Raw genomic sequence first — 25,689 nt, forward strand, 5'->3', positions numbered from 1 at the left:
TGTAAACACGCTGTGAATGGCATTGGAGAGATCGTATCTCCCTGCCTGACGCCTTTCTTTATTGGGATTTTGTTGCTTTCTTTATGGAGGACTACGGTGGCTGTGGAGCCGCTATAGATATCTTTCAGTATTTTTACATACGGCTCGTCTACACCCTGATTTCGTAATGCCTCCATGACAGCTGAGGTTTCCACAGAATCAAACGCTTTCTCGTAATCAATGAAAGCTATATATAAGGGTTGGTTATATTCCACACATTTCTCTATCACCTGATTGAAAGTGTGAATAATTGTCTATTGTTGAGTAGCCTTTACGAAATCCTGCCTGGTCCTTTGGTTGACAGAAATCTAAGGTGTTCCTTATTCTATTTGCGATTACCTTAGTAAATACTTTGTAAACAACTGACAGTAAGCTGTTCGGTCTATAATTTTTCAAGTCTTTGGCGTCCCCTTTCTTATGTATTAGGATTATGTTAGCGTTCTTCCAAGATTCCGGTACGCTCGAGGTCATGAGGCATTGCGTATACAGGGTGGCCAGTTTCTCTAGAACAATCTGCCCAGCATCCTTCAACAAATCTGCTGTTACCTGATCCTCCCCAGCTGCCTTCCCCCTTTGCATAGCTCCCAAGGCTTTCTTTACTTCTTCCGGCATTACCTGTGGGATTTCGAATTCCTCTGGACTATTCCCTCTTCCATTATCGTCGTGTGTGCCACTGGTACTGTATAAATCTCTATAGAACTCCTCAGCCACTTGAACTATCTCATCCATATTAGTAATGATATTGCCGGCATTGTCTCTTAACGCATACATCTGATTCTTGCCAATTCCTAGTTTCTTCTTCACTGCTTTTAGGCTTCCTCTGTTCCTGAGAGCGTGTTCAATTCTATCCATATTATACTTCCTTATGTCAGCTGTCTTACGCTTGTTGATTAATTTGGAAAGTTCTGCCAGTTCTATTCTAGCTGTAGGGTTCGAGGCTTTCATACATTGACGTTTCTTGATCAGATCTTTCGTCTCCTGTGATAGCTTACTGGTATCCTGTCTAACGGAGTTACCACCGACTTCTATTGCACACTCCTTAATGATGCCCACAAGATTGTCGTTCATTGCTTCAACATTGAGGTCCTCTTCCTGAGTTAAAGCCGAATACCTGTTCTGTAGCTTGATCTGGAATTCCTCTATTTTCCCTCTTACCGCTAACTCATTGATCGGCTTCTTATGTACCAGTTTCTTCCGCTCCCTCCTCAGGTCTAGGCTAATTCGAGTTCTTACCATCCTATGGTCACTGCAGCGCACCTTGCTGAGCACATCCACATCTTGTATGATGCCAAGGTTAGTGCAGAGTATGAAGTCTATTTCATTTCTAGTCTCTCCGTTCCAGCTCCTCCACGTCCACTTTCGGCTATCTCGCTTGCGGAGGAAGGTATTCGCTATCCGCATATTATTCTGTTCCGCAAACTCTACTAATAACTCTCCCCTGCAATTCCTAGTGCCTATGCCATATTCCCCCACTGCCTTGTCTCCAGCCTGCTTCTTGGCTACCTTGGCATTGAAGTCGCCCATCAGTATAGTGTATTTTGTTTTCACTCTACCCATCGCCGATTCCACGTCTTCATAGAAGCTTTCGACTTCCTGGTCATCATGACCGGATGTAGGGGCGTAGACCTGTACAATCTTCATATTGTACCTCTTATTAAGTTTCACAACAAGACCACTTGCTTTGGCCATATATATATATATATATATATATATATATATATATATATATATATATATATATATATATATATATATACTTCTTCTTTCTTATTCATGACTCAGAATCAGCTTGTACATTTACCTTTGAAGGTTGGTACTGCTGCATAGGCCGAGCGAAACCACGATGCTAATCGCACCAACTTGCTGCAAATAAAGAGCTTTATTATAACGGCATCAATGTTTAGATGAAATAAAACATACGAATAGCATTTCAGAAGATATACTGGTGTGCAAAATGCATAGTTGTTTATTTGGAAAAAGATACTACGTACAGTTTCTCCACACATTTCTGGTGAACACAAGCTGTCCGCCGCTGAATGAAGAAATACATCCAATCGCAAACAGCCACCGCAGGCTGGTACGTTGCTAAAGTTCCTCCACTTTTGTAGCTGAAGATGTCGCACCACTTCAGCTCGATTTGCAGCTCGATTTGCAGCTCGACAAATTGCAGCTCGATTTGCGCAGAAACACATAGCTTACACAAGGGCGAATTCTGTCGCGACTGTTCGTCTTCTGTCTTCTGGTCCGGGCTGCTTGCTCTCTCTCTTGCCTTTACCCCTTCGGGAAGTTCTCAAAACCTAAAGCTTTTCAGCATTTCAGCTGAATTTGCTTCAAACAGCTTAAAATTTAAGAGAGAAATGTTTTTCTGTATGTGCTGGTTTGAAGCATCACAAATAAAGTTTACAATATAAAGGCTTAGCTGATGCTTCGATTACCTCTTCCGGCAGTGCGCTGTTGTCGCGCCGCCCCAAGGCTTGGATGCGAAACATGCCATATGCCACAGGCTGGGTATTATGGTGAAGCTTAACAAGTGGGAAAGGGCAATTGTCACGGGATGCAGTATGTATTCCCTAATTATACACGCATGCACCTGCTGTCTCCTGTCACAGTACGAGCACCGATATGCCTAATAAGTGTACTGGCATGTCTTCAGAGCTTTTTCGAATGTGCCTGTGGCGATTTGAGCCCTTACGGGCAGTAAAAGACATGTATTCATTTTTTCGGACGTTTTCGTGGCTCCTAGGGGAGTCTGAAAAATCGGACATTGACTGTACAACTGATCAAGAAGATGCTTCAAGTTGTCTTTGGGGCAAATATGCGGCAGAACGAGGAAGAGAACAGAAAGGACCATCACATTGAGGAATGATTGGGAAACAAACTGTGCCGTCTCTTCTTTGAAGGAGCTTGAGCTCAAAAAGCAAAGTGTTGGCATTGTGTGCTGGTTGAGAGTATGTCAGGACAGTTGAGATTGACTTTCCAGCGGCTGCGAGAATTTCACTTACGACAAAATTCTGGCCTAATACCGATGAGCTTGCTATCACTTGATAGAAAAAACTCATTTTCGAAAATATTTGCTTCTTTATACCTCTTTTTATTTGTATTTGAATATGTTTGACTCTATTTGCAATGGGCTTTACCATTTTATTTTTCGAAGATATTTTATTCACTGTGCATTTTATTACCCCTCTCTTTAGTTTTCTATTGTAAATAAGATAAATACTACTCCTTACTATTCAAACTGGAATAAGTCTTTTCTTTTTTAACATGCTTACTAGAGAGTGACAGCACCAGGTGAAATGGTGTCAGCCCGCCCTGACATAAAACAAAGTTCCGTGTCACTCGGGGAATTTTGCAAAAGCTCTCAGGAAAAACCTAGAAAACTCAGGCAACTAGGAAATGTCAACTTGGTAGACACCCTACCCAAGTTTCTTTTTCTTTCCTGGCATTGTCCACCTCACATAGAGTGCATGGCCGATGTCTCTAGTAAGCAGGCTCTTTGGTTTCTCATGTGGTGCCACTCATAATGCAGTAAACCCACGCTAACTCGAACTCTGATATTTCGAAATATTGGTAATGTCGATATTTTTTTTTTCAGCTTGGTGCCAAACCCTTCGTATTTTTCACCTATCTGGAAATGCTTTTGCACTGCATTCCAGATATCTCGAAATCTCGACTGCAAAAATGTTGGGAAAAGGCTGCTACACAAATGGTTTCCATAGTTTCTGTGCTGCTGCAGTATTGCCGTCTGTAGCGAATTCTGCTCGATCCTACACCACTTTTATCATCTGCCATTCGTATCTGTCTGTGATCTCATTGATAATGGACAGTTTTGGTTGAGGGCTGCTTACGTTCCACTCCACTCAAGTTTCACACGCTGAGACACTGCAGGGAAGTTTGTAGGTTTCGTATTTGATAAGAGAGAGTAAAACATCTTTATTAATAATATTTGAATGGCGAGAGCAGCGTGGGAGGAACCCTCAGTCCAGGGTCCCTAAGATGATTCCGGCGATGTTGCGAGCCCGTTGTATCACATCTAGGAGGACCTCGGGAGGTCCGTCGCGGAGGGCATCGTCCCACAGCCCTTTGTTGCGTAGGGGGTAAAGGAGAGTTGGCAAGGGAGGAAAGAGGTTTGCAGTGCACTCAGTCGTGACGTGGAAGATTGTTGGCGAGCTGCCACAGCCAGGGTAAAGATCTTCATAATAGTGTGGGTAGAATTTATTGAGAGAGACAAGATTTGGAAAAGTTGCGGTTTGTAACTGGCGTAATACCACTGCTTCCTCCCGCGAGAAGGACGGTGGTGGTGTGCCGTGGGTGCGACGAATGCATGTATAATGACGGAGTATGTCTTTGTAACGGAGCAAGGGATCCCCCCACTCTGAACTAGTCGCCTCACCATGCCGAGTTGCCCGGAGGGAAATTTCTTGGGCAACCGCATGTGTGCATTCGTTACCCGGCAGCGAGGTATAACCAGGGGTCCAGAGTAAGTGGATGCGGGGAGGTGTGGTTGGTGTATTTTGCGGGATCTGTTTGAGAATTTGGTGCGCCGCTCTCGGGATGCCATGTCCTGATAGGAACGCCCGGCATGCCTGTTGTGAGTCCGTCAATATATACACTTCCTCAGGAACACGGATGGCGAGCACATATAGCAGAGACACGAGTGACATGTTATCAGCTCGGTGATCTACTGAAGCTACAGCTCCTGGTACACTGAGTTTTTCTGAGAAATTTAGCGACTGCTGGCTCCTATCTTTAAAGGCTCTATGGGGTCTATGCAGGGCCAGGGGCTTACATTTTGGTGAATTCGCTACATTTTAACGCGGCAGCGTTAAGGAGCTCGTGTCGCAGAAAAGCCGGTGTCGTCGGCGTCGGCGGCGTTGGCCGTGAGCGATAAATCCCAGCAGGCACTTCATGAATAAAAAACAACTTGCAAGATGGGCTGGGTGGGAATCGAACCAGGGTCTCCGGAGTGTGAGACGGAGACGTTACCACTGAGCCACGAGTTCGATGCTTCAAAGCGGTACAAAAGCGCCTCTAGTGAACGCGGTGTTGCCTTAGAAACGAGCTGTTTCTAAGGCTCAGGCGTGCGTCGCTTGCTCAGGCGAACATTTCGTTGTCGTGCCGAACGCTGCATTGCTCGACGCTCACCGCGTCTGATGCGGGGCGCGTAGTTGCTGCGCCGTAGCCCATTGTCTTACACCCCTTGGCGGGTCGATGGGAACGCTGTCGCGTTCCACTCTTGAAGGCGAAGCTTAAGCGTCCTCCAATTTTTTTGTGAATCGCTTATCTCGAAACTCCGCTTTCCAAGTGGCGTAGCAACAGGGAGGCCGGGGGCCCCGGGTGCAAGGGGCCAGTGGGGCGGGGGGGTTTGTCATATACGTCTGAAGACACCCGGAAATTGTTGACATCCTCGCCTTCCTCGACTACGCCGGGGGGGGGGGGGTGACAACAGAAGACCTATGGGCCCCGGGTGCCAGATGACCTAGCTACGCCCTGCGCTTACCACTTATTAAGATGAAAGCCTTAGATGGCTCACGAGTAGAAAAATTGGCCATCTGGCATTATGGCAGCAAAATTTAATGGCACCAAAATTTGAGGTCGAACCCTCGACCTTTGGTGTTAGTTATGGCAAAGTGAAGGCACAGGGAATTAAGATAGAGTTAAGCATTTGAACCCATGACGTGTGGTGTTAAGTTGAAGTTAACTAAGGCAAAGTTCATTAAGATAGAGTTCATTAAGGCACTTGAGCCCACAACCTTTGGTGTTAATTTAAGCACAGTTAATTAAGATAGAGTGAATTGAGGCACTTGAGCCCACGACCTTTGGTGGGAGTCAACCCCATGGCATTAGTGCTAAGGTGAATTTAATTAAAACACTGTTAAGATAGAGTTAATTAATGCAATCGAACCCACGACCTTTATTGTTAATTAGGCAGTGGTGGAACAGCTGTGCCAATTACACCAGACTGCCCTGAGAGTGGGAATTTGCGCCATTGACACCAAAACGGCATTTTAGCAGAATATTGCGCCGAGCCTGTGCCAAAGCATGCATAAGAGCGAATCTCTCCTTCCGTTGATGCTTCGCAGCTAGCAAAACTAAAATCAAGATCAACAGCCTGCTATCATCATCATCATAGAAGGAAGCAGAGGCCCGTCACTAGAGTTTCGCACTATATAGTGAGAAACTCTGTGGACCCGTTGGAGCCGTCCGGTTCATCATTCGCATATTTTTATCTGACGGAAGTACAATGTAGTGCTGCTGTACCGTCTTACTGGCACTTTGTTTCGGCTTTCATCAAACCTGCATGGTGCCACGGAGTTCGCTGAAGGAGGCTGTCGCATTCTAGGATTAAAGTTAAGCTTTTTCTATGTTTATGGTTGATAGCAGGGCTTTACAATAGAGCCACTGTGATCAGAATCGCACGTGGTGCATAGTTCAAAATGGTATTAGCGAATCAGGTCGAATGTGCTACACAGCACTACGCAGCTGCACTATTTCGGTGAAATAGTCGCCGATGCAAACACAAAATCCTGTTTCCATCTCGTGCATGTGTAGTGGCACTGACGCTATTATTTTTTCCTTGCGGCCGCAAAACCTTTGCGGGTCTATTCGAAAACCCCCAAATGTGCATGACATGACATGAGCATAATGCATGATGTCATGTGCAGGCATGCGTACTGATCGGTCTTGCGGTGAGCCTTTACGCACAAGTCGTGACTGTCTCGCTGTTGCATCTTGTGATAATAAATGCACGTTTATGGACAATGGTGCCTTCTCTGCGATGTATCAACGAACCCAGCCATAGCGCCCTTTGTGCATTGCAGTGTGGAGGAGCGTTGCGTCCTTTCCTGCCTGTGCTTGCAGGGTAAGCCTCATGCAAACCCACCTGCACAACATATCGACTATATCAGTTAAAATGTGCATGATATATGGTAAGCACACTTGCATTGAATGCTGTGGCAAAAGTTTTTGCTGCTGCACCAAATCGGCTTTTTGCATGCGCCAGGACCTGCACCGAAAGGTGAAATGACTGTTCCACCACTGTTTAGGGTGAAGTTAATTGAGGCACAGTTAATGCACTTGCGCCCACTTCCTTTGGCGGGAGAAACCAAGTATAATAGGAAGTAACAACGCATGTGTATGAGAATGTCAAGTAATTTAATGAATGTCTCGCGAGCGCGCAGGCTTTAACTTTTATCCTCTTTAGCGTATGGTAAAGTAACTGTCAACTTTTTCTAAATTTTTACCTGTTTTTACAACCTCGAATTAACGGAGCTTTTGTGTACTTTTGACACACCAGTGCAGTTGAGTTCTTTTTAATGGCATTTTAATACATAGCAATTTGACCACCTGTAATAAATGACAACCAAATGGAAATACTAAATACATATTATTTTTTAAAGCAGTGGTGCTGCTTAGACTGGGAATGAGAAATATTTGTTGTAGCTACTCTATATGCAGTGCTCAGTGATTCAAACGCGATAATCGGGCCGCATGGCAGTCGTAGCTAGGGACACAGAGCTGATGCATTTTGGTATAGGATGAATGTGAAGGCTTTTGCGATGCAATGTGACTGCATTTGGCCCCCCAGCAATGCCAAAAGTTCCGGCCACCATGCGGGTAGATTATCGCACATCAGTTGCTGAGCACTGTATGTGCTGTACGTACATGCATGTGTTTGCTCATGTTTGTGCGTGAAAGACAAGAAGTGGAGCATTTAGTTAATGTGTACATCCTTGAAGGTGCAACAGTGGCTTTGCAGAATAAGAAGGTACTGCTAATAAGAGTGCTGCTTTTTTGTGAGCTGTTAATTCATACAGTGCATTGGATGCAGTAGGAGACAAGGAATTTCTCGTGTAGACTTATCTTTGTGAGAGCTGATTATGCTACAATTTGAAAAAAAAAAGTAGAAAACAACCACAGTCATTGGATCATTGCAATGTGCTGACAGGGGCCCATCCTTGTAATGCATCATGTTTTGCTTGTGTCGTCTTAGCTGTTTATTTATAGAACAGCCTTTGTTTGATTTATTTCGGCCTCATGACAGTGATGGGTCATGAACATTGCATTTGACAAGGTGTGAATGTGATTTCACACTGAAGCCAACCGGTTTTTTGACTACCATTGCAGTATGTTATCAACATTCTTCGTGAGCAGTCTTATGGGGTCACTGTCCACGTACGAAGAAGGTGGCTTTGTCGTCATTTCCAGGCACAGATTGTATCTAAAGCACATGAAACCATCGCATTGAAAAGTTTTGCTGCTAAAGTTAAAGGCCAAGGGAAATAACATTTGCATTTCAATAAACCATTGCCAGTTTGCAAAATGTGTAAGCAACAACTGCACTGCATTACAGGCAATGTTCAGTGTTAAAATGCACAGGGCAGTGTGTCCTCTAAGATTTATCTCAGATAACAGTACATGGCAGAGCATTGAAAGAGAAGAGAGGGAGCATTGCAGGGCAAACTAGCTGCTTCCAATTGACAGCCTTTTCTTGCTAAGAAAACTGATGCCATTGTGGACTTTTTAATGCAAACCTTGCGTAAGGGCTTCATAGCGTGGTCGATAGACGTGAAAAATCTTTGTTCGATGCAGAACATAGATGCTACCACGTTTTATTTGTAGCTTCAGGGTAGTGGCATTTCAACATGACACCACCGGCAGCATTTTTATTATCTCGCTGCCTCCAACTGGCGCTCTCGCTTGCAGATCGGCTGGCAGCCGTAGCCACCACCGCTGCAACGCTAGGCCTAGCTACTTCGACATTTGCTGCCAAGCTTCTTGCTGTTCAGTGCCTTGTTTTTCATTAACAATGCGCCGCTGTTAGCAATTGCGCCGACTCCGCTTTTGTCATCCTCGCCAATGGCTTCGAAGCTCGGAAAGCACGGCGCGTTGCATAATGCCGGTTCTTAAAAGTCAACTTCGCCTCAATACATCATTGAGGCGCGGTGAAGCATACCAAGAGTAGAAAGGGGGCAATTGTCACAGGACACGGTATGTACTCCTTAATTATACATGCGTGCACCTGCCGTCTCCTATCACAGTACAAGCACCGATACGCCTAATAAGTGTACTGGCAAGCCTTCAGAGCTATTTCGGATGCGTCTCTGGCGATTTAAGCTCTTGGGGGCAGTAAAAGGCATGCATTCATTTTTTCGGACGTTTTCACCGCCGCTGCTGTATCTCTTCGTGATGTGAAAACAGTGCTAATTTTTTGTTCTTAGAGAAAAAACATACAAAAAGTAGAACTGGGTTAATGATTGCGAACCAAATATTGAATGCCACCACCACAATAAACTGTGCGTTCTATTCTGCACATATTGAGAACAGGAAGTTATAAATATGCCTGCGCTTTCATTCACGATAAATATAGTAGGAATGTCATGTCTAAAAGATGCATATTTCCACAATGGGGACATTTGAATTTTGAGGGAATAATCACAGAAATATTGCAACTATTACGCCAAATAATGATGCCTGATCGAATGAATTGTAGCCGTGGGCATGCAGTGAATGTTATATGTACTGCAATTTCATGACTGCATCTTACTTTCAGCCAATTATTGCTTCTTCAAAGCGTGCACAACCTTCCTGGGACAAGCCTGAAAACACAACAAATCTTTCTTTCCATGTGAACTCGTTGTGTGCATCTGCTGTGGATGCACTAGAGGTATGGCAAAATGTTGCTTTCTTGGGGGCTAAGCTCAAACTTATTATTTTTTTTTGGCACATTTAGTGCTTACAGGCCTCAGTTGCTGCACGTTACCAAGATAACTGCTACAAAGCCTGCCTGCAAAATCTACAGGCAGTGATGCCAACAGCTAGACAATTTCATAAGCAAGGTACTATATTCTTGTTCTCTACACACAATAGCCAGTCTAAGGACAGTACAGGCACATTCTATGATTCTAATGCGTAACCCCCACCTCCCATTCCTTCTACTTGGCAGGGCAGGACAAAAATGTCCCTGTATCACCCATTCTGGATCAAGTTTTAGATACCGTAATACCAGTTCTTGTGGGATTGCCTGCTCATGCACAAGAACTGTATGCAAGACTCACGCTAGAGGCAATTTTCAAGGCCTGGAAAAAAATTATTGTAATCAGGCGCCTGAAATTTAGGTAAGCCATTTTCTTGTCACATTTGACAGCCACTGGAGCTTAAAGGGTCCTCACTTGGTTTAAGCATTCCAAACAGACAAGTGTGGAGCTATTATGCTGTGACATTAGTGTCTGCATAGTATTGCACTTATGTACATCATTCTTGAAGGAGCTACTCACTCTACCACCAGAGATGACATCATAGCTAGTGCCTCAGAGTCACATGCACTGAACAAATGGCTAGTACAAATGGAAACATGCCATGAAATGCAGAGTGCTAAAACAACCACTGCAAATGCACTGTGCAGCAAGATGAGAATGAGCAGAGACAGATAAAAGAAAGAAAGAGAAAGAAGTGGGAGTCGTGACAAAAACGTCATGCATGCCCTCGGCTTCAGTATCGGAGGAGGCAAGGAAAGGAATTCACTTGCAGGCACTGGCTGAATTAATGGGAGAAAGCCTCTGCTGTGGGGACTCGCCTTCTCATACTGTCACCTCTCAGCTTTTCAGCTGCTTCTAGCTCCACTACAGTCGACTCCTGTTAATTTTACCTTGGCTAATTCGATTTTTCACTTAATTCAAATGCACTCTAAATTCTCGGCTAGAAACCATGCATTAATATGGAAAGAAAACTTGTTTAATTTAACCCACACTGATGCCACATTGTGTGTAGTGGTCACTAAAAGCTTGAAAATACAAAAAATTTAGCAGACGATGCTGCTACTTCTATAAGCGACAACAACTTGTGCTGTACCCATGGAAAATGTCTTTTTTGAGGATTTTGTCAGCACCGACGACAATGTTGAGGTCTGTGGGTCGCTGACCAATGACATGTCTAGTTATTGTAATACTGTATTGATGTTGTCTGTTGACGACAACAAACTACTTCAACCAATAAAATATATTGGAATTCATTCATTCTGCTGCCATTACTTAATTCAGCCTTTTGGATAATCCGACCAAATGTTGCAGTCCCTGTTGCACATCCTCCATTCTGGAGCCAAAGCATCCCCACACTGGGGGTCGCCGCCGATGCGGTGAGGAGGACTCCCTCACCTAAAACAGCACTGCTGAAGGTCGCTGTGGCAGAAGCGCCAGACACTTATCACCTCTCGAACTGCATGCAAGCGAGTTCCATGAACAGCGACAGGCAGTGCGGTGGTGCCCTTCAGGTTAGGAGTGAGTCGCTTGCATGTGCGGGGTGCAAGAAGAGAGCAAAAAAGCCTTTTCGCACAGTGTATCGTTACTCTCTCCCCTTTCCCATACTCTCTAATCAAAATGAAGGAGTAGTCTTGATGCGCTCGAAGTGAAAGGACTTCTGTGGTTTTTTCATAACTGAAAAATCTCCATCTCTTATTCTACAAGAGTCCCGTAAGGGTCGACTGTACTACTAAATTTTTATTAAAAATGTATGCTCCCACACGGCACTTCATGTCGCTTGGTGTATAAGCAAAATTTATAAGGTCTGGTGAGAAGCCCTTCAAGTGTGGATGGTGTGCATGCACTTTCTGCATGTTAACAAAAAATTGATTTGCCTATCTTCACCTCTTTCCTGCTTTCAGTGAACAGGAATCAGCTCAACTTACTGATGCTGCAGCTATGTGCCTAGCTCGAGTGGAACACTCAGACTTACATGAAGTTGCCAAGAGTGGTTTGTGGAACCTCAATGCTTACCATGAGCTGCTGGAATTTTTCCGTCCTGCACAGCGAACTGTGCTAGCTGCTTCTGCAAGGAGGAGGCTTTTCACCCCAAACAGGGTGTCTCCTCTGGTTGGAGCCAGTGGTGAGTGGCATACCAAAACAGCCTACCAGCAATGGCCATAGCTGCTGCCTGAGAAGTGAGCTTGCAGCAGACTTTTGTAGCACATTATCAGATTGAGCAGACCATTGCCTTGTGTGCTTTTAGTTACATTTTTGTTGCTTTTTCAATTGTATGCCCAGTAAAAAAGAACATTAAGAGGTCAGTCTGCTGTTGCTGACAATGGCCTCTACATTTTTACAATGGGCTGTACATAAAATTGATTTGCATACTGGTTTTTGATGGGGATATACACAACTTCTAATGTGGTATGGTGGGCCAGAACAATGTTCAGCACGAGACTACCAGAATGTTGCTGGGGGAACGGTTGTACTCACAAATTTTATCTGTTGCAGGTGCCCAAGAACTTGTATGCACACCAGTACGCATGGAAGGAAAGCTAAGGCACAAGCTATGCTGCAATTCATAGCATCTTGGGCAAGTAATGAATTCTGACATTATAGCCGGGGTCTCATGAACGTGCCTATGAAGAAAAAATGTAACGTCTAGTATACTGCCATAGCTTTGGTGCACACAAATAAAGTCCAAGGTACAAAAGAGCCAGCTGGTAGAGAGCCGTTACAATTCAAGTGGCAGAACGAGTCATATTTTTCGGAGTGAAAACACATCAATAAGCACAAAGACGATAGTGTAGACTTCATGCAGCACTTACAATCGAGAGCGAGAGAGGTACCTTTTTCTTTTTTATATGTTGGTGCACACCTTAACACCAGAATTATTAAAGGTACAGCAGAAAAAATAATTGCATTATATTTTTAACTTCATTCAGCCCTCATAATCAAATGGCACCAATATTTTGTTCTAGAACTGAATTTTCCGTGGTATGTCGCGACGTCTGTCACGCACATATCGCAAGAAAAACAAATGAGTCTTAGGCAGTTCTTGGCTTAACTTGTGCAAAGCTGTTTATTTTGTATGCTGCCGCGGTAGGCAGTGCAAAGCACCGCTGCAGTAAAGGCCACCCCGACACAAGTGGAAAGGGAGAGGCGTAGGGACGACAGAAAAGGTGAATGCCTGCACAAAGGTGCCAGGGCGCACCTGAATCTTTACACGTGGTAATGCAAAAATTAACTGTATTCTCAAGCTCACTACATACCTGTTATAATCTGTAGGATGTAAACAATGCAAACAAATTTTTGGAAGCTTGAAGTGACATTGTTTATGTTCACAAAAACTGTAGAAAATAGTTGACATTGCACGTTTGAGCACCTTGTTGATCTTGACACCAAAGAATAGTTGCCAGCCTCTTGCTATTGCTCCTAAATGGCACTGCATGCTAGCACTGGAAAACATTGTTGCGAGTGCACAACATATTTTTTGCTACACTTATTTAGTATGTTGCGAGTTTGCGACCACCAATGTTAAGGGCTAATAGCAAAATAAACAAATAAATAAATAAACAAAAAAAATAATAAATAAGTAATAATAGGAAAAGAAGAAAAAAAAAAGGCAAGGGGTTCTCTACTGCTGTATGGTGCTAAAAAGCTGTGCAACATTGTTACATTTTCTTACAGCAGTTCGTGGCACATACGTGAAGTCCCTCCATGACGTTTATATCGATTAGATTAAAGGGGCCCTAAAATACTTTTCTAATTTATATCGATTAGGTTAAAGGAGCCCTCAAACACTTTTCTAATTATGGAATCGCCTCACTATTTAAGGACGTCTCGCAAATATTCTGCCGTAAGAATGTTCCGAATCCTTCAAGTATAAGTAGAGTTATTGCAGCCCTACGTGGTTTTCTCTCTCTCTTTGTCTCTGCTAGAACACTGGAAGCTATGGAGAAGAAGCCAAGGGGGGGAAAGCCTCACCCAAAATTTCAGTGTATTGGCGGTGAAATAGAGTCACTGGAAAAAGTTACTCTACGGCGAAAGGGCTCGTCGTGGCACTGCGTGGCAACCGCAGTAGACTACACTACGCAGCACACCGCAGCTATTTCGGATGCCATGCGCTGCAGACACAGCTATGCAGAACTGTCCTGCGTATCGGCTGTGCAAAGATGAAATAGTCTTTTTGAGATTGTATATGTTTAATTTATTTCACTCAGAATTAGTCATTATTAATTACTGTGAATGTTCTCGCAGTCAAAAAATCAAGCAACAGCTGTTGGTGGGTCCAGATGCTTATGAAGACGTTCCATGACGACATTGCAGAAGCAAGAGTTGGCGCTTTTTCACTGTTTTTGACACAAGATTGTGAATTCCCTGCTGCATGCAGTGCAATAATGTTTGGCTCACATTTAAAGTGTTTTGGGGGCTCTTTAAGTAGCACCAGCCTACCCTTCCTCCATGCTACCTCCTTGTTTATGCTCTCAGGTTCTGGTGCCAAGTGCAACTTCCGTCATCTCAGCTTTCATGCCGAGGGGAAGCTGCATTAGGAAAGACAAGTGGCAAGTAATGGTGAAAGAAAAATTCTGAAAGCAAAAGCTTGTGCAAGTGAAAAATCTGAGGGTAGTGGCACACATAGTTTCTTGATACAGTGGTCTGCAGCATAGACCGACAGGCTACATGCTCACTACCTCCATGTGTGTCCGCCTCAGGAGCTCTATCTGAATACGTAGGAAAGGATAAACTATTTTTTTCAGCGACCATTGCACTGATTTTGACAAGGTCTGTTGCATTTAAAAGTTACAATCAAGTGACTAGCTCGGTGGATTTTTAATTTTTGCCATCAATAGCTCTGGAAAAATACTCGATAACTGCAAAGCTAGCGGTGAACTGCTGCGGCAGTCACGCAACATCAAAATCTCGACCCCTTTGTTTCTCTGCGCGTAAGTGCGAGACGTCGCATACTTTTTTCGTTCGTCTGCAGACAGATCAGTGCTGTTTTTATGTTCTTAATGCGAGTCATGTCTGATAAAGATGACATCGTTGCCACTGATCATAATCAGCTTGGTGTGCTACCTTCTGTTGCGGCGTCGCAGCTTTCAAGAGACAAGAATGAGGTACTGGATGTTGCCTCCGCATCCATGTATTCAGAGTCCGTCTTGTCATACTGAATCGGATATGGTGCATTGTCTCTATCTAAAAACCTTTCCATTGGGACGTCTCAGTTCAGTCTTCATTGTAAAAAAAAAAAAAAGAGAGAGAGAGAGAGAGAGAGAGAGAGAGAGAGAGAGAGAGAGAGAGAGAGAGAGAGAAATCACAAACCATGACAATCAAAACAAGCGCAAGTGAGAGCCGACGCGAACCGACGACAGTGTGAAATGAGCAGTTGGGCGGGTCCGCTCTCATTGGTCTGGTCTCTTCTGTTCACGGCTCGCTGGACTGCGACAAGCCACGAAAAGTCTGTCTCAGACTGAACCCTTTCACGGCACGGAAAAGCTGCCATGAGACAGCTTCTGCGGCACACATTCTTCTGCTAGTGTGGCTGGGGCATAAGAGTTATGAATAACAATGTCACAATGTTGCAAACTGCACCTAATAATGCATCTAATGTGGACAAAATATATGTATTTTATATGGTTGTGAAATATACCGCTAATATGCGAGCAAAACTTTTGCAAAACTCGTATAAATATTGTAACCTGTAAATTCATATCAGATTTGCCTACTTTAGATGCTCTTAACAGATGCAGCTTACAGAACTTGCAATAGCTATTGGTGCAGAGCTACGGATTTGTAAACTTCGTGCTTCTTATTGATTGTCAGTTATTTTTAGACAAAGTTTAAAATTCTAAATAAAAATTGTTTCTTGGAGTCTATAGAATTAAGTTTTCTCTCTAATGCAACAAATTTAATTCAAATTGGTGCAGTGGTTGTCTTATAAAAGCATTTCTGTTTTAAACCTATGTTAATTGGAAAAGTAAGGTTGTACAATGCAACTATAACCAACCAAGAAGGTTTATGAAAAGTTAACCCAGTGTTTTGGAGTTTGGCTGCTCTCTGTCCTGCGGATATCCCTTGCATGTCGGCAAGGGACATGCAGAGTACATTCTACAGACATATGCCAGGGCCTCTTGCACAGCGTTTGTCATGTTTATTACGGTCGCAGCACACCACTGTATGATGGATGCAATGGGTACAGCGCCCATGAATGACGAAGAGATATGTCACACTGAAGTGCAGCATACCGTGTTGTCCCCTACATACATGGGCTTTTGCAGGGTTGCCTCCCAAGGGAACTGCCGTCAGGGCTGAAAGTCGAACACATAAAAAGCTGTTGCAGCTTCCCAAAGCCACCCCTGATAAAGGGAATCTGAATGACTTCTAAACATTGGGTTAATTTTGAATAAACCTTCTTGGCTATCAATTGTTTAGTTTGCCCACTTCAATGTCTATATATTTGCAGCTGCAGGTATTTGCTCTTTAGCACCCCTGGCTGCATCAACAAGTTGCTGCAAGTTTAGATTATTTTGGCAATGGCAATTTTGTTGCCGCATTTCAAAGAAATTATGAACTTGCATGTCTTTTTATGGCTTGTAAGTAGGTGTGGGATCTACAAATGTCTTTCAAGGAAATACATTAAGTACATTAAGTACATACCTCGAAGTGGGCGCTGTTCTTGAGTAATTCCGTGACAAAATTAAAAGCAACAGCTGCCAAAATGAAAATGGCATTTGTATGAAAAGTTGAGGCATGAAGCTTTGTTTGGTGTGTGTGTACACACATACACCGTAAAATCCCACACAAGTGTGTGTGTCCCCTTGCTTTCGAGTGAACCGAGTAAGCTTCCACCATGGGGCGAGGGGCATGCGCAGGTTTTTACGGGATGTGTGCGTGCATGTGCATTTGTATATGTACACATGCACACACACACATTCAAGAAAAGTAGAACTGCATGTACAGAAGGCCTATTTATTTTTATACACATTTGTACATTTCTTCCTTATGCATCTAAGCATTTCTATACAAGTGTGTCCTGTTTGTTTTTAACTTTAGAAACAGTCTGCAAAATCACCAGAACTTACACATTTGATTGCAGACTACAGCTATACACAGTTGAGACAATGCATATCCACTTCATGTGAAACTGCATAAAATCGTTTGAACCAATCATGTCTTGTTTCCTGTTCTTTAAACGAAAATGGGTGAATTTAGCATGAAAACAGACCAATTTTTGCCTGCCCACACATGTGGGGAACAGTAATTTTTAACTAGAGACAACATGTGATGTGGTGACAAGAGAAATGTTGTATAGGGCAGAATACTGCAAAACAGATTCAACAACTCGAACTAGCCCCACTGCTCAGAGAGATTAAACCTCCTGTACATCAAGCTGGATGGAAGACTTTTTCCCACCTTAGAGGGGAACACTTCTTCCACCAGCTAGATTGCATACCATGGTATGGAACAGATGCAGCCTTGCTGCTTACAGAATCTGGCCTACTGGCAGCAACACAACATACCCTGCCACACATGGAATGGTATAAATACTGAAAAATTGTATGCCAGGAGTTCCTTCTGAAGGAAGCCCTAGCAACAGTGGCCTTTACAAGCCCAGAGGTTAACGGCACTGTTTTCTATTTGGAACCATCCGAAACTTGCATTATGCTACTGGCCCGCAAGCATCACATAACTTTATTGATATGCCCCCACAGTACCTCATGTCACCAGAAGCAAAGGTCAGCAATAGAAAAATAACTAGTTATGATGGAGAGCCCACATTTTCTTTGCACTGATGCAGTCTCAAAGAAAAGATGCTGCACACACTGAATAGCACTGCCCATGTGGCCATGTTCTGCTTCGATGTGTTCTGGGCAGTGCCAGGCAAAACACACCTACTAACACTCCCCAGCTCTAGCCAGCCTGCACCCGTTCCCACTTTTCATAATAAACGACAAGTTTCCATTACACTCGGCAGTGGTTGCCACAACCCACATTTGGCAAGGCTGTGGCAACCTCTCGCTCAAGATTATCCTCCTCCAAAGTTTCAGCTGGTTGTGAGTATTGACTAGAACTGGACACTACACAAAAGCGAGCCAGCTGACATCTACCTCAATGAGAATAAACTTGCACGAAGTAGAAAGAACAAAAGGGTGTATAAAGAAAAAAAAAACAGGTGTGACATGCCACTTTGTGTCCCTCTTGAGTTTGCAAAGATCTATCAACGGTGCAAAACTCTGCAACATACTCCAAATTGTAAATGTACAAGTCGTTGTCCGCACTACCCAGCTAACTCTCTGTGTTTGGCCAAGACCTGGGCGAAACTTCGCTTGTTGACAGTCATGCGAATGGCAGCAATTGCATCAAACAATACATCGGAGCTCATGTCCTCTGGTAGCTTGGTCAAAAACTGAGCCAGGTTGATGAAATCGAGTCGCAATAGCACGTCCTCATACAGCCGCAGAATACCTGTAACCAAAATGGGTATTTAGTGACTGCAGTAGCCAATCTGAAGAATGCTCACCAAGGGCAGACCTGAAGAGGAACTCTTCTCCGTCTCTCAAGAAAACGTCCCACACTCGGCAGGCCACATCCAGGGGCAGAGATCGGCTGTAAAGCGTGTATATCCTGCACAGAAGGCATGGCCTGATGGCCATCTGAATTCACTTATGAGAGCTGAGCCTACCAGTCAACCAGGTACAGGTCCGAAGTGAGGTTGTGCTTCTTGAAGTGTGCAAACAGCTTGGGCAGGTTCTCATGGAAAAAGTCGTCGTACAGGGTATAATAGGCATTCATCTGCATTAAAACAGGAACTGGCATTAATTTTCTTCATTCATGTTTTACACTTAATGGCTATGTAGTGAATACATACTGCCCAACTGTAGTAGTATGGCAATAAAATAAAATGTGTATATACATCATACAGGATTATTACATTTTGGACAGTATTTTAGACAAAACCCATCATCTTGCAAATGTAGCTTAAGCAAAGAAGTTCTGAAATAAAATTAATGAAAATGTTAATGCTGTAGAAGATGCTCTACGTTTACGTGAGAGATACAAAGCATGCATGTTAATTGGAAACATATAGAAGTTTTACAATACATAAACTTGCCTGTGGCTGGTCTACACGAAAAAATGCTAGTTGACAGGGTCTGTTGAGCAGGTTTGCAAAGCAGATGAACGCATCAGCTACCTCCAGGTTGAGCAGCAGCATGGCAGCCAGGAAGGACATGCCTTGCACCTGCATCACAGAAAGCAGCCACAGAGCAGGTAAAATGCAAACCTTTATAAATGAAGACAGGCTAAACAGTGTTTACAAGCATCACAGTGAAAGTAAAAAATTACAAAAACCTTTCCGCAGAAGCTACACAGGATGACAGAAGTGCCCATAGGTTCCAGAATAAACATACATGGCTGTAGTTTTACATATGCTGGCAACATTGTAGCCATATAGATGAGTACCCTATCTCATTTGTGGTTAAACCATTTCACCAATGTAGCCTCTGAAAGGCACTTCAAACAACACCAGATTTCACCACGCCTGTATTTTTCGCAGTCTTTCTTATTCCATGTTAAATAATGTTCTTGTAGTGGCCCTTTCTTTCATTACTTTATTTTTTTTTGCAGATTAATGTCTTAATTTTAAAGGCAGTGCTACTAGTTTCACTGTATTATATACACAGATTTGGCATTTCTTGTGCAAGCTACAATGTTCTAGTTTAGGGCTTTCAATAGGACAGATTCGAAATTTTTTCGAGTAGCTGCAACATTTAAAACAAAATGTGATTAGCATTCTTAGAATTCTTTGCACATCTTCCGGTATGTTTCTATGTCTCTAACCCCTTTTTTGCCACCTTGGGTCGCTGGGTGGTCCATGGTCTAGTCACTACCTGTAGCGGGTAGAGAAAACTGGGCTGCTATGCTGAGAGAACCATGTTCGACACCAACTGTCGGGACTAATTTGGGTCACTGAGTATGTGACAATTTTCAATGAACCTGTGATGCCAAGTTGGGGGTCACTGGGTACGTGCCAATGAGTGTGCTGCATTTCAACAAGCTTCTTTGATGCCAACTTGGGTCACTAAGTATTAGGCTTGTACACAGTACAGAAAAAAGTTACCTGTTGTAATTACACAATTTCAAAATGTTACCAACTACAGTGACCAATTACTGCCCCAAAAAGTAAGTGAACAGATTACTCCTACGTTACTTTCCTCCCAACTTTTATTAAAGGGACACTAAAGAGAAAAAGTTGCGCTGTACTAATAAATTTTCTTACAACTCTCACCATTTGAGGAGGCCTGGTAGATGATAACTCAAAAACTAAAGACAGGTGGAAACACCACCTGCAAGTCCTGCACCAAGCGCGGCGTAGCGGCGTGGTTTTAAGGGCATCTGTTTGGGCCTAGTTTAACTAATCAATAAAGATGGACTAGATTGTATTCCAAAAAAGTGCCATAGACTAAACAAGTTGTAAGAACTTTCACTGAGCCACAACGGCTCAGGTATGAGAAAAACTTCGAAATCCATGACATAACACTAACACACCAGTGCTCAGGTAACGGTGCAAAATTCAAAAAGTGGAAACAACCTTCCATTTTTCTCCTGAAATAATCAATCTCTTACCAAGAAATTGACAAAAATAGTATTTAAGTTTACCTTGTTGGTCTAAACTGATTTAACTGTTTCTTTTTAGCCCCCTTTAACAATTCACAAATACAATATAATGAGTTGGCCTGGCTCTTTCTGTGCGCTCTCTGCAGCCCGCCGACAATTACCACTCCTCCCCCTCCTTCACCTTTTTTTCCCTCTCTCTCTCCACACACACACGGAGGAGGCTTTAACAATGAGGATGCACATTTTTGCATTGCCAAAACAACACTTAGCTTAACTTCTGATAAGCTTTTCATTACTAAGCCGTGCAACCATTTTGCATCAAATTATGCTATCATCCTCACACTATATTTAAAAATTATGAAATTAAAAAAAAAATTTTTATTACAAATTGATGCATTGATACAATGCATGTTGATGACCTAGTTGGTAGTTGGAAAAAGAAACAGCGCCAAAAACTGGGCCAAACAAAAAGACAGTGCACTATCGTGTGTCTTATTTGCAGCCCAAACTTGTTGCAGCCCAGGTAACAGTGGAGATGAGCATTTTTTTTTTTTTTCCAGCCAGATCTTCTAGTAAGTCGTTCGGCCTCGACTACATACGGAGGAGAGCAGGCACCATTTTGCAACTCGCCTATCACTCAATCGTGCTTTTGTCATTGTGAGCATGCTATATTATTCTACATTTAAAAATTACAGGAACAAAGCTTCACGCTAGAACTTCGATAGTATCATATGATGCACGTTTCACGCACTTTCAGTGACCTGCTGTCTGACTTGAAGAGGTGCTTGGAAGTAGTAACTTGTGATCATGGTATTGTAGTCATCATGTGACGTATACTGTTATTTAATCACACTCAGGAATTCATGAGCCAGACAGTTTGAAGCAGGACTGCTTCCTGCTTAGAAGCCTTCGTGAAAATTACGGCATCCGCAGTTTGCAGTAAATTAAGGGCTAGTAGCTCCAAGAGATGTCTCCTGACACCCAGTTATTCTGAAAATTTCCAATACATTTAGTTGGGATGGGCTTGGGAGGGTGCGTCTGAAAATTTCAGTGGGGAGGGGGACTCCTTCACCCCCCCCCCCCCCCCCGGCTACGCCAATACTGCGATGCCACGTCACAAGCACACCTTGTACACTCGTTATGCTGGCTTGGGCCTCAATGGAGCCGAGCGGGCAAAAAGCAACATCTGCTGCCGCAGTATTACATGACAGGAGAGGATATCACCATGATACCACGTTGCCTTCGCTCTCTGAAGCCTGTGTTATCCATGCATTCCTTGTCTGCGCAAGCTCTCACCTGCGTTCTAATCACACCTCAGTAAGGCCAAATCAAAACACGCCAAGCGTCCTAATGAGCGCGCTTGCCCGTGAGGCGCTCATAACTCAAAGGACCGCTCAGCGGTGTTCAACTGGACATTAATGCTTTCGCATACAGAACACATAAGAATTGCTTAGGTGTCCTGGGATTTTGTTCTGATGTGCCATGCATGGACTTCGCAGCAGAGTCGCTAGATGATGCAGTGTCCAGAGGGATTGAGAGAAGAGCCCAGTTACATACACATCTCACACGCAACATCTTTCAGCAGAGACAATACGGTGTGTTGCTACAATGCTTCAATGCTGATCGCATTAACGTTCATCTCCAGGCCTTTCTGAAGTGCAACAAGAAGTACACTGTCCTGGTTTTTTGTTTTTTCGTTGTGTTTCAAGACGTTCAGAAGATGAACATCAACCAATTAGCATGTTTGGCCACCTTGCACATAACTTAGACATTTATCATGAGGTCGGTTCTGCTGCAATTTTTTTTTTCTTAACCTTGTGAATGCCATGCCCAAGTGTACTTGTCTGGCCACCGATGAAAACTCTTGGCCTAAACATTCCCTAAATAATCTGTGGACATGCAACATCTGTAGACGATTGTGCCATCTAATCAAAAGTTCGTTAAACTAAAATTTTATGCTTGGCTTCTAGATTAAAAGTTTATAAATGTTCAGAAACATTGCTAATGAATATCATTTGAACTTAAAGTCTGCTAATGTGTTACCTAGACTGCAATTGAATGTATTGCACTTTGAAAAGACACCCGGCACTCCCCAACCCCCCAAAGTGTTAAAGGTACGTCAAACATGATGATCTGCATTACGCTTATCTAACAACCCAAAATTCTAAAGATGCTGCAAAATGTCACTCACACGGCCTATCACACAGGATGTGCCAGGTCGTAAGCCAAGACTAAACGTTCCCAATTGCCATGCAATGTTGCTGGGGACCTTATAATGCAGTCACTATTGCAGATACCCATCACACAGCAAATCTAATGTCATTTCCAAAGAATGACATTTCTGAAGTTAATGTCATTATCACTGTGTGCTGTCACATTGTGAAAACTAATTTAATTTGAAAATGATAACAATGATGATAGAAAAAAAACTGGCAAACATAGCTATGTTAAACCAACTTCTGTCCAATAATTATTTTCCGATATGCTAAATTCAGTTGGAGTATGTGATCCTCCCTACTTTTGGATCAATAACTTGTTCGACAGTGCTAACCAAGTCGAGTCAAGCCAAGCCAAAGATCAGGCAAGCAACATGGCAGAAAGCCCTATGGGCGCGTCCACTACCTCTGCGTAAGAGGAATGAGAATGGCAGCTGCGTGTCATTGCCGTTTTGATGTCCAAGCGGGCCCCTAATATCCACATTGTCAGTGCGTGTCACAGTGCACTTACGTCGTCAGACGAAGTGGCTGTGGCCAATGCTCCAGTGCGAAACAAACTCGACTGCCACAGCAAAAGCCAAAGACTAGTCACTAGATTGAGAGTAGCTTTCTTTCTGCACTGTGATACACTTATATGTCATTAAAGTAATAATTAGGCAATGAAATAAAATAATATTTATTTTTTGTTATACAAAAAAGAAACATGTACTGTTTGCGAAGCTGACCGGCGGCTCCTGGTGTCGAGTACACACATTTGGTTCCAAAAGGAATGTGAATGAGTTTGGCGAACTCATTCGTTTGGAAATGTAATTTTCGACGAGTGTCATTGCGTTTTACCATGTGCCAGCAAGCGAATGTCATTCATTGTAAATGACATCAGATTTGCCGTGTAACAGGGGTATAAATGGCTCGTTAGCCCATCATGACTCATGGTGAAATTGCCGGCATAACTTGATCCCAAATTTGTGAGAAATACACAGGCAAAGCATGTAGGGGGGGGGGGGGGGGGTTACCGCACTGGTCACTTGGGGCCTCACTTCCCTGTGCAATAGAACTTTTGCATATAGTTGCGAAAATGTGTGAAACCAAACTCTTTCCATATACAGGCTGGGAAATTTTTTGTGTGTCTGGATTGCTAGCACAATGCAATATGTTCATGAAAATAATAATAATTTCTCATTAGGAAAAAATGACATTTGTTACATCTGCCTCCATATAGGAATGAGTAATATTTCAGTATTCATTTTAACCATTGAAGCATGAGACGTAAATATCCCCCTCCCATACTATTTATTTTCTATTTAAATGGGCTAAGTGCATCTGCAATAACTATACTCAACAGAAAGACAAAAATATTTTGTGGAAACTTTTTTAGTAATAAGGGAGGCAACACTAGGAAGAAAACTGGAAGTCAGCTTCATCTCAAGCCACCAGCTCTAGTCATATGCTAACCAGAGGTGTATACGGCATGTGCTTTACATTAGGTGGGCGATACACCACTGCAGCTGGAAATCTTGCATCTGTGTATTCTTTCTGACCGTGGTTTAAAAAAAAAAAAAAAGAACTTAAGTCGCAGGCCAAACTTCTTCCTCGAGCGGTGTTTCTACTTTAAACAAATGACACTTGCTGCCTGTCATTCTGTGTTCGTCGAAGACATGTAGCCGGAAACTCCGTACTGAATGCCAAAACACAACAAGGTTTTTTTCTTTTTCGGTTTTTCTTTTGTTTTCTGCAGGCAACACTCGTCCATAAAGGGTTAATATGAAAAGCAAGGCAGTTCAAGAAACCTCCACACACTCTAGAACACAATGTTCACTACCTAAATGAACACTACTAACCAGCATTTCTTTAAACATATCTGCAATCTACTCAGGAGCAAGTGAAGCCAAATACATACACTCAATATACACTGTAATAAACAAAGCCCATTGTTATAAGTACGGCTGTACATATCGTATTAAGCAAAGATGCCTAGGCAACTAAAAACTGCCTTGATACAATAATCCATTAAGCACGTCCCAGTTCTAAAAAACCTTGCCTATTCACATTTCAGAATGTAAACTATAACATTTTAATTGTCTGAATTATCAAATCAATAAAACACTATGAAGAAATGTGCCTTTCATTGCACACAATTACATCACAAACTATTACATCTTTAACAATGCCACATACAGTAATATACTGCTTAAATGTATCACTACGATGGAGATGTCAACATTTGTAGTGACCATAAAAATAAACATATTACAATATGATCAACATCACATATCGGACGAAACAACCAAACTCTGCCTTCAGACAAGCTGCTTTCTAATGGACTGGCTATGATATGAAGTGCAGTAAAATGCTATTAAGTGAACAAATGCAGATAGCTGCAGTCAAACGAATCTACACAAGATTTCGATTTGCCGGCTGATTAGTCCCATGACGTAAGGGCTGCGCATGGCATGTCTGCAAGCAGCGTTCAGATAGACTAAGACTGAAGTAGACAAAATAAATACTAGGTGGTGCTTTACAAACAAACAAGTGCACACTGGCTATTACCCTTCACCCATGCCAGCAGTTACCAACCACTATCAACACACCACTACAGTATTCAAGGTTGATGCTAAATAGAAAACAGTCTCCTAGGCAAATCCTTACATGTTCCCCACCAAAATTCTGGCAACTGCTCCAGGCGTACAAAAAAGTGGTGGCACACTACGCTGGTATAGTTTTAAGCTTACATGGCCAAGATGCACAAGCCACAGTTGGCTGTTGAACGCATTATCTGCATCAAGAAAGTAAAAAATGGGTTTAGTTCTTCGGTCAAGTGTGGCCAGGGAGCGGCCTGCCACGATACTTAAGCCCACATGCACATGAAAAAGTCACCACACAATTCACGATCTTGCTGCGTATTTTACAAACTGGAAGCGCAGTAGCATGACACCAGGTTCACGGGACACAACAGAAATTTGGTCTGCCATGTCAATTTCACACGCACAATTTCATGCAGCACAAATGACTGCCATTACCTTATATGAAGCTACTGCACACACAATACTCACCAAACTTGATTTTTGTAGAGCCTA

At 43.0% G+C, this 25,689-nt stretch overlaps 2 protein-coding genes across 5 annotated transcripts in view; one reads left to right on the forward strand and one right to left on the reverse strand.

The window, feature by feature from the left end:
* The window catches only part of LOC142565975 (uncharacterized), a 33,625-nt gene extending 15,448 nt beyond the window's left edge, over positions 1-18,177 (forward strand). The window contains exons 6-11 of one of the 4 annotated variants that reach the window (XM_075676617.1): positions 9,593-9,706; positions 9,773-9,878; positions 9,986-10,157; positions 11,699-11,919; positions 12,291-12,372; positions 13,721-18,177. In XM_075676617.1, the coding sequence (XP_075532732.1) occupies positions 9,593-9,706; positions 9,773-9,878; positions 9,986-10,157; positions 11,699-11,919; positions 12,291-12,364 (687 nt within the window). In that variant the 3' untranslated portion in view covers positions 12,365-12,372; positions 13,721-18,177. Of the gene's footprint in view, positions 1-9,592; positions 9,707-9,772; positions 9,879-9,985; positions 10,158-11,698; positions 11,920-12,290 lie in introns of those variants that run through there. The other 3 variants (XM_075676618.1, XM_075676620.1, XM_075676619.1) reach the window with 3 other exon arrangements.
* LOC142565808 (TBC1 domain family member 12-like) overlaps positions 16,738-25,689 on the reverse strand; it is a 33,639-nt gene continuing 24,687 nt past the window's right edge. The window contains exons 4-7 of the mRNA XM_075676346.1: positions 18,895-19,023; positions 18,466-18,575; positions 18,304-18,407; positions 16,738-18,248 (exon numbers count right to left, since the gene is read on the reverse strand). Coding sequence (XP_075532461.1) covers positions 18,061-18,248; positions 18,304-18,407; positions 18,466-18,575; positions 18,895-19,023 — 531 coding nt within the window. The 3' untranslated portion in view covers positions 16,738-18,060. The remainder of the gene's footprint in view (positions 18,249-18,303; positions 18,408-18,465; positions 18,576-18,894; positions 19,024-25,689) is intronic.

Source organism: Dermacentor variabilis, unplaced genomic scaffold (genome assembly GCF_050947875.1).
Source record: "Dermacentor variabilis isolate Ectoservices unplaced genomic scaffold, ASM5094787v1 scaffold_12, whole genome shotgun sequence".
In the NCBI taxonomy this organism is placed as follows: domain Eukaryota; kingdom Metazoa; phylum Arthropoda; class Arachnida; order Ixodida; family Ixodidae; genus Dermacentor; species Dermacentor variabilis.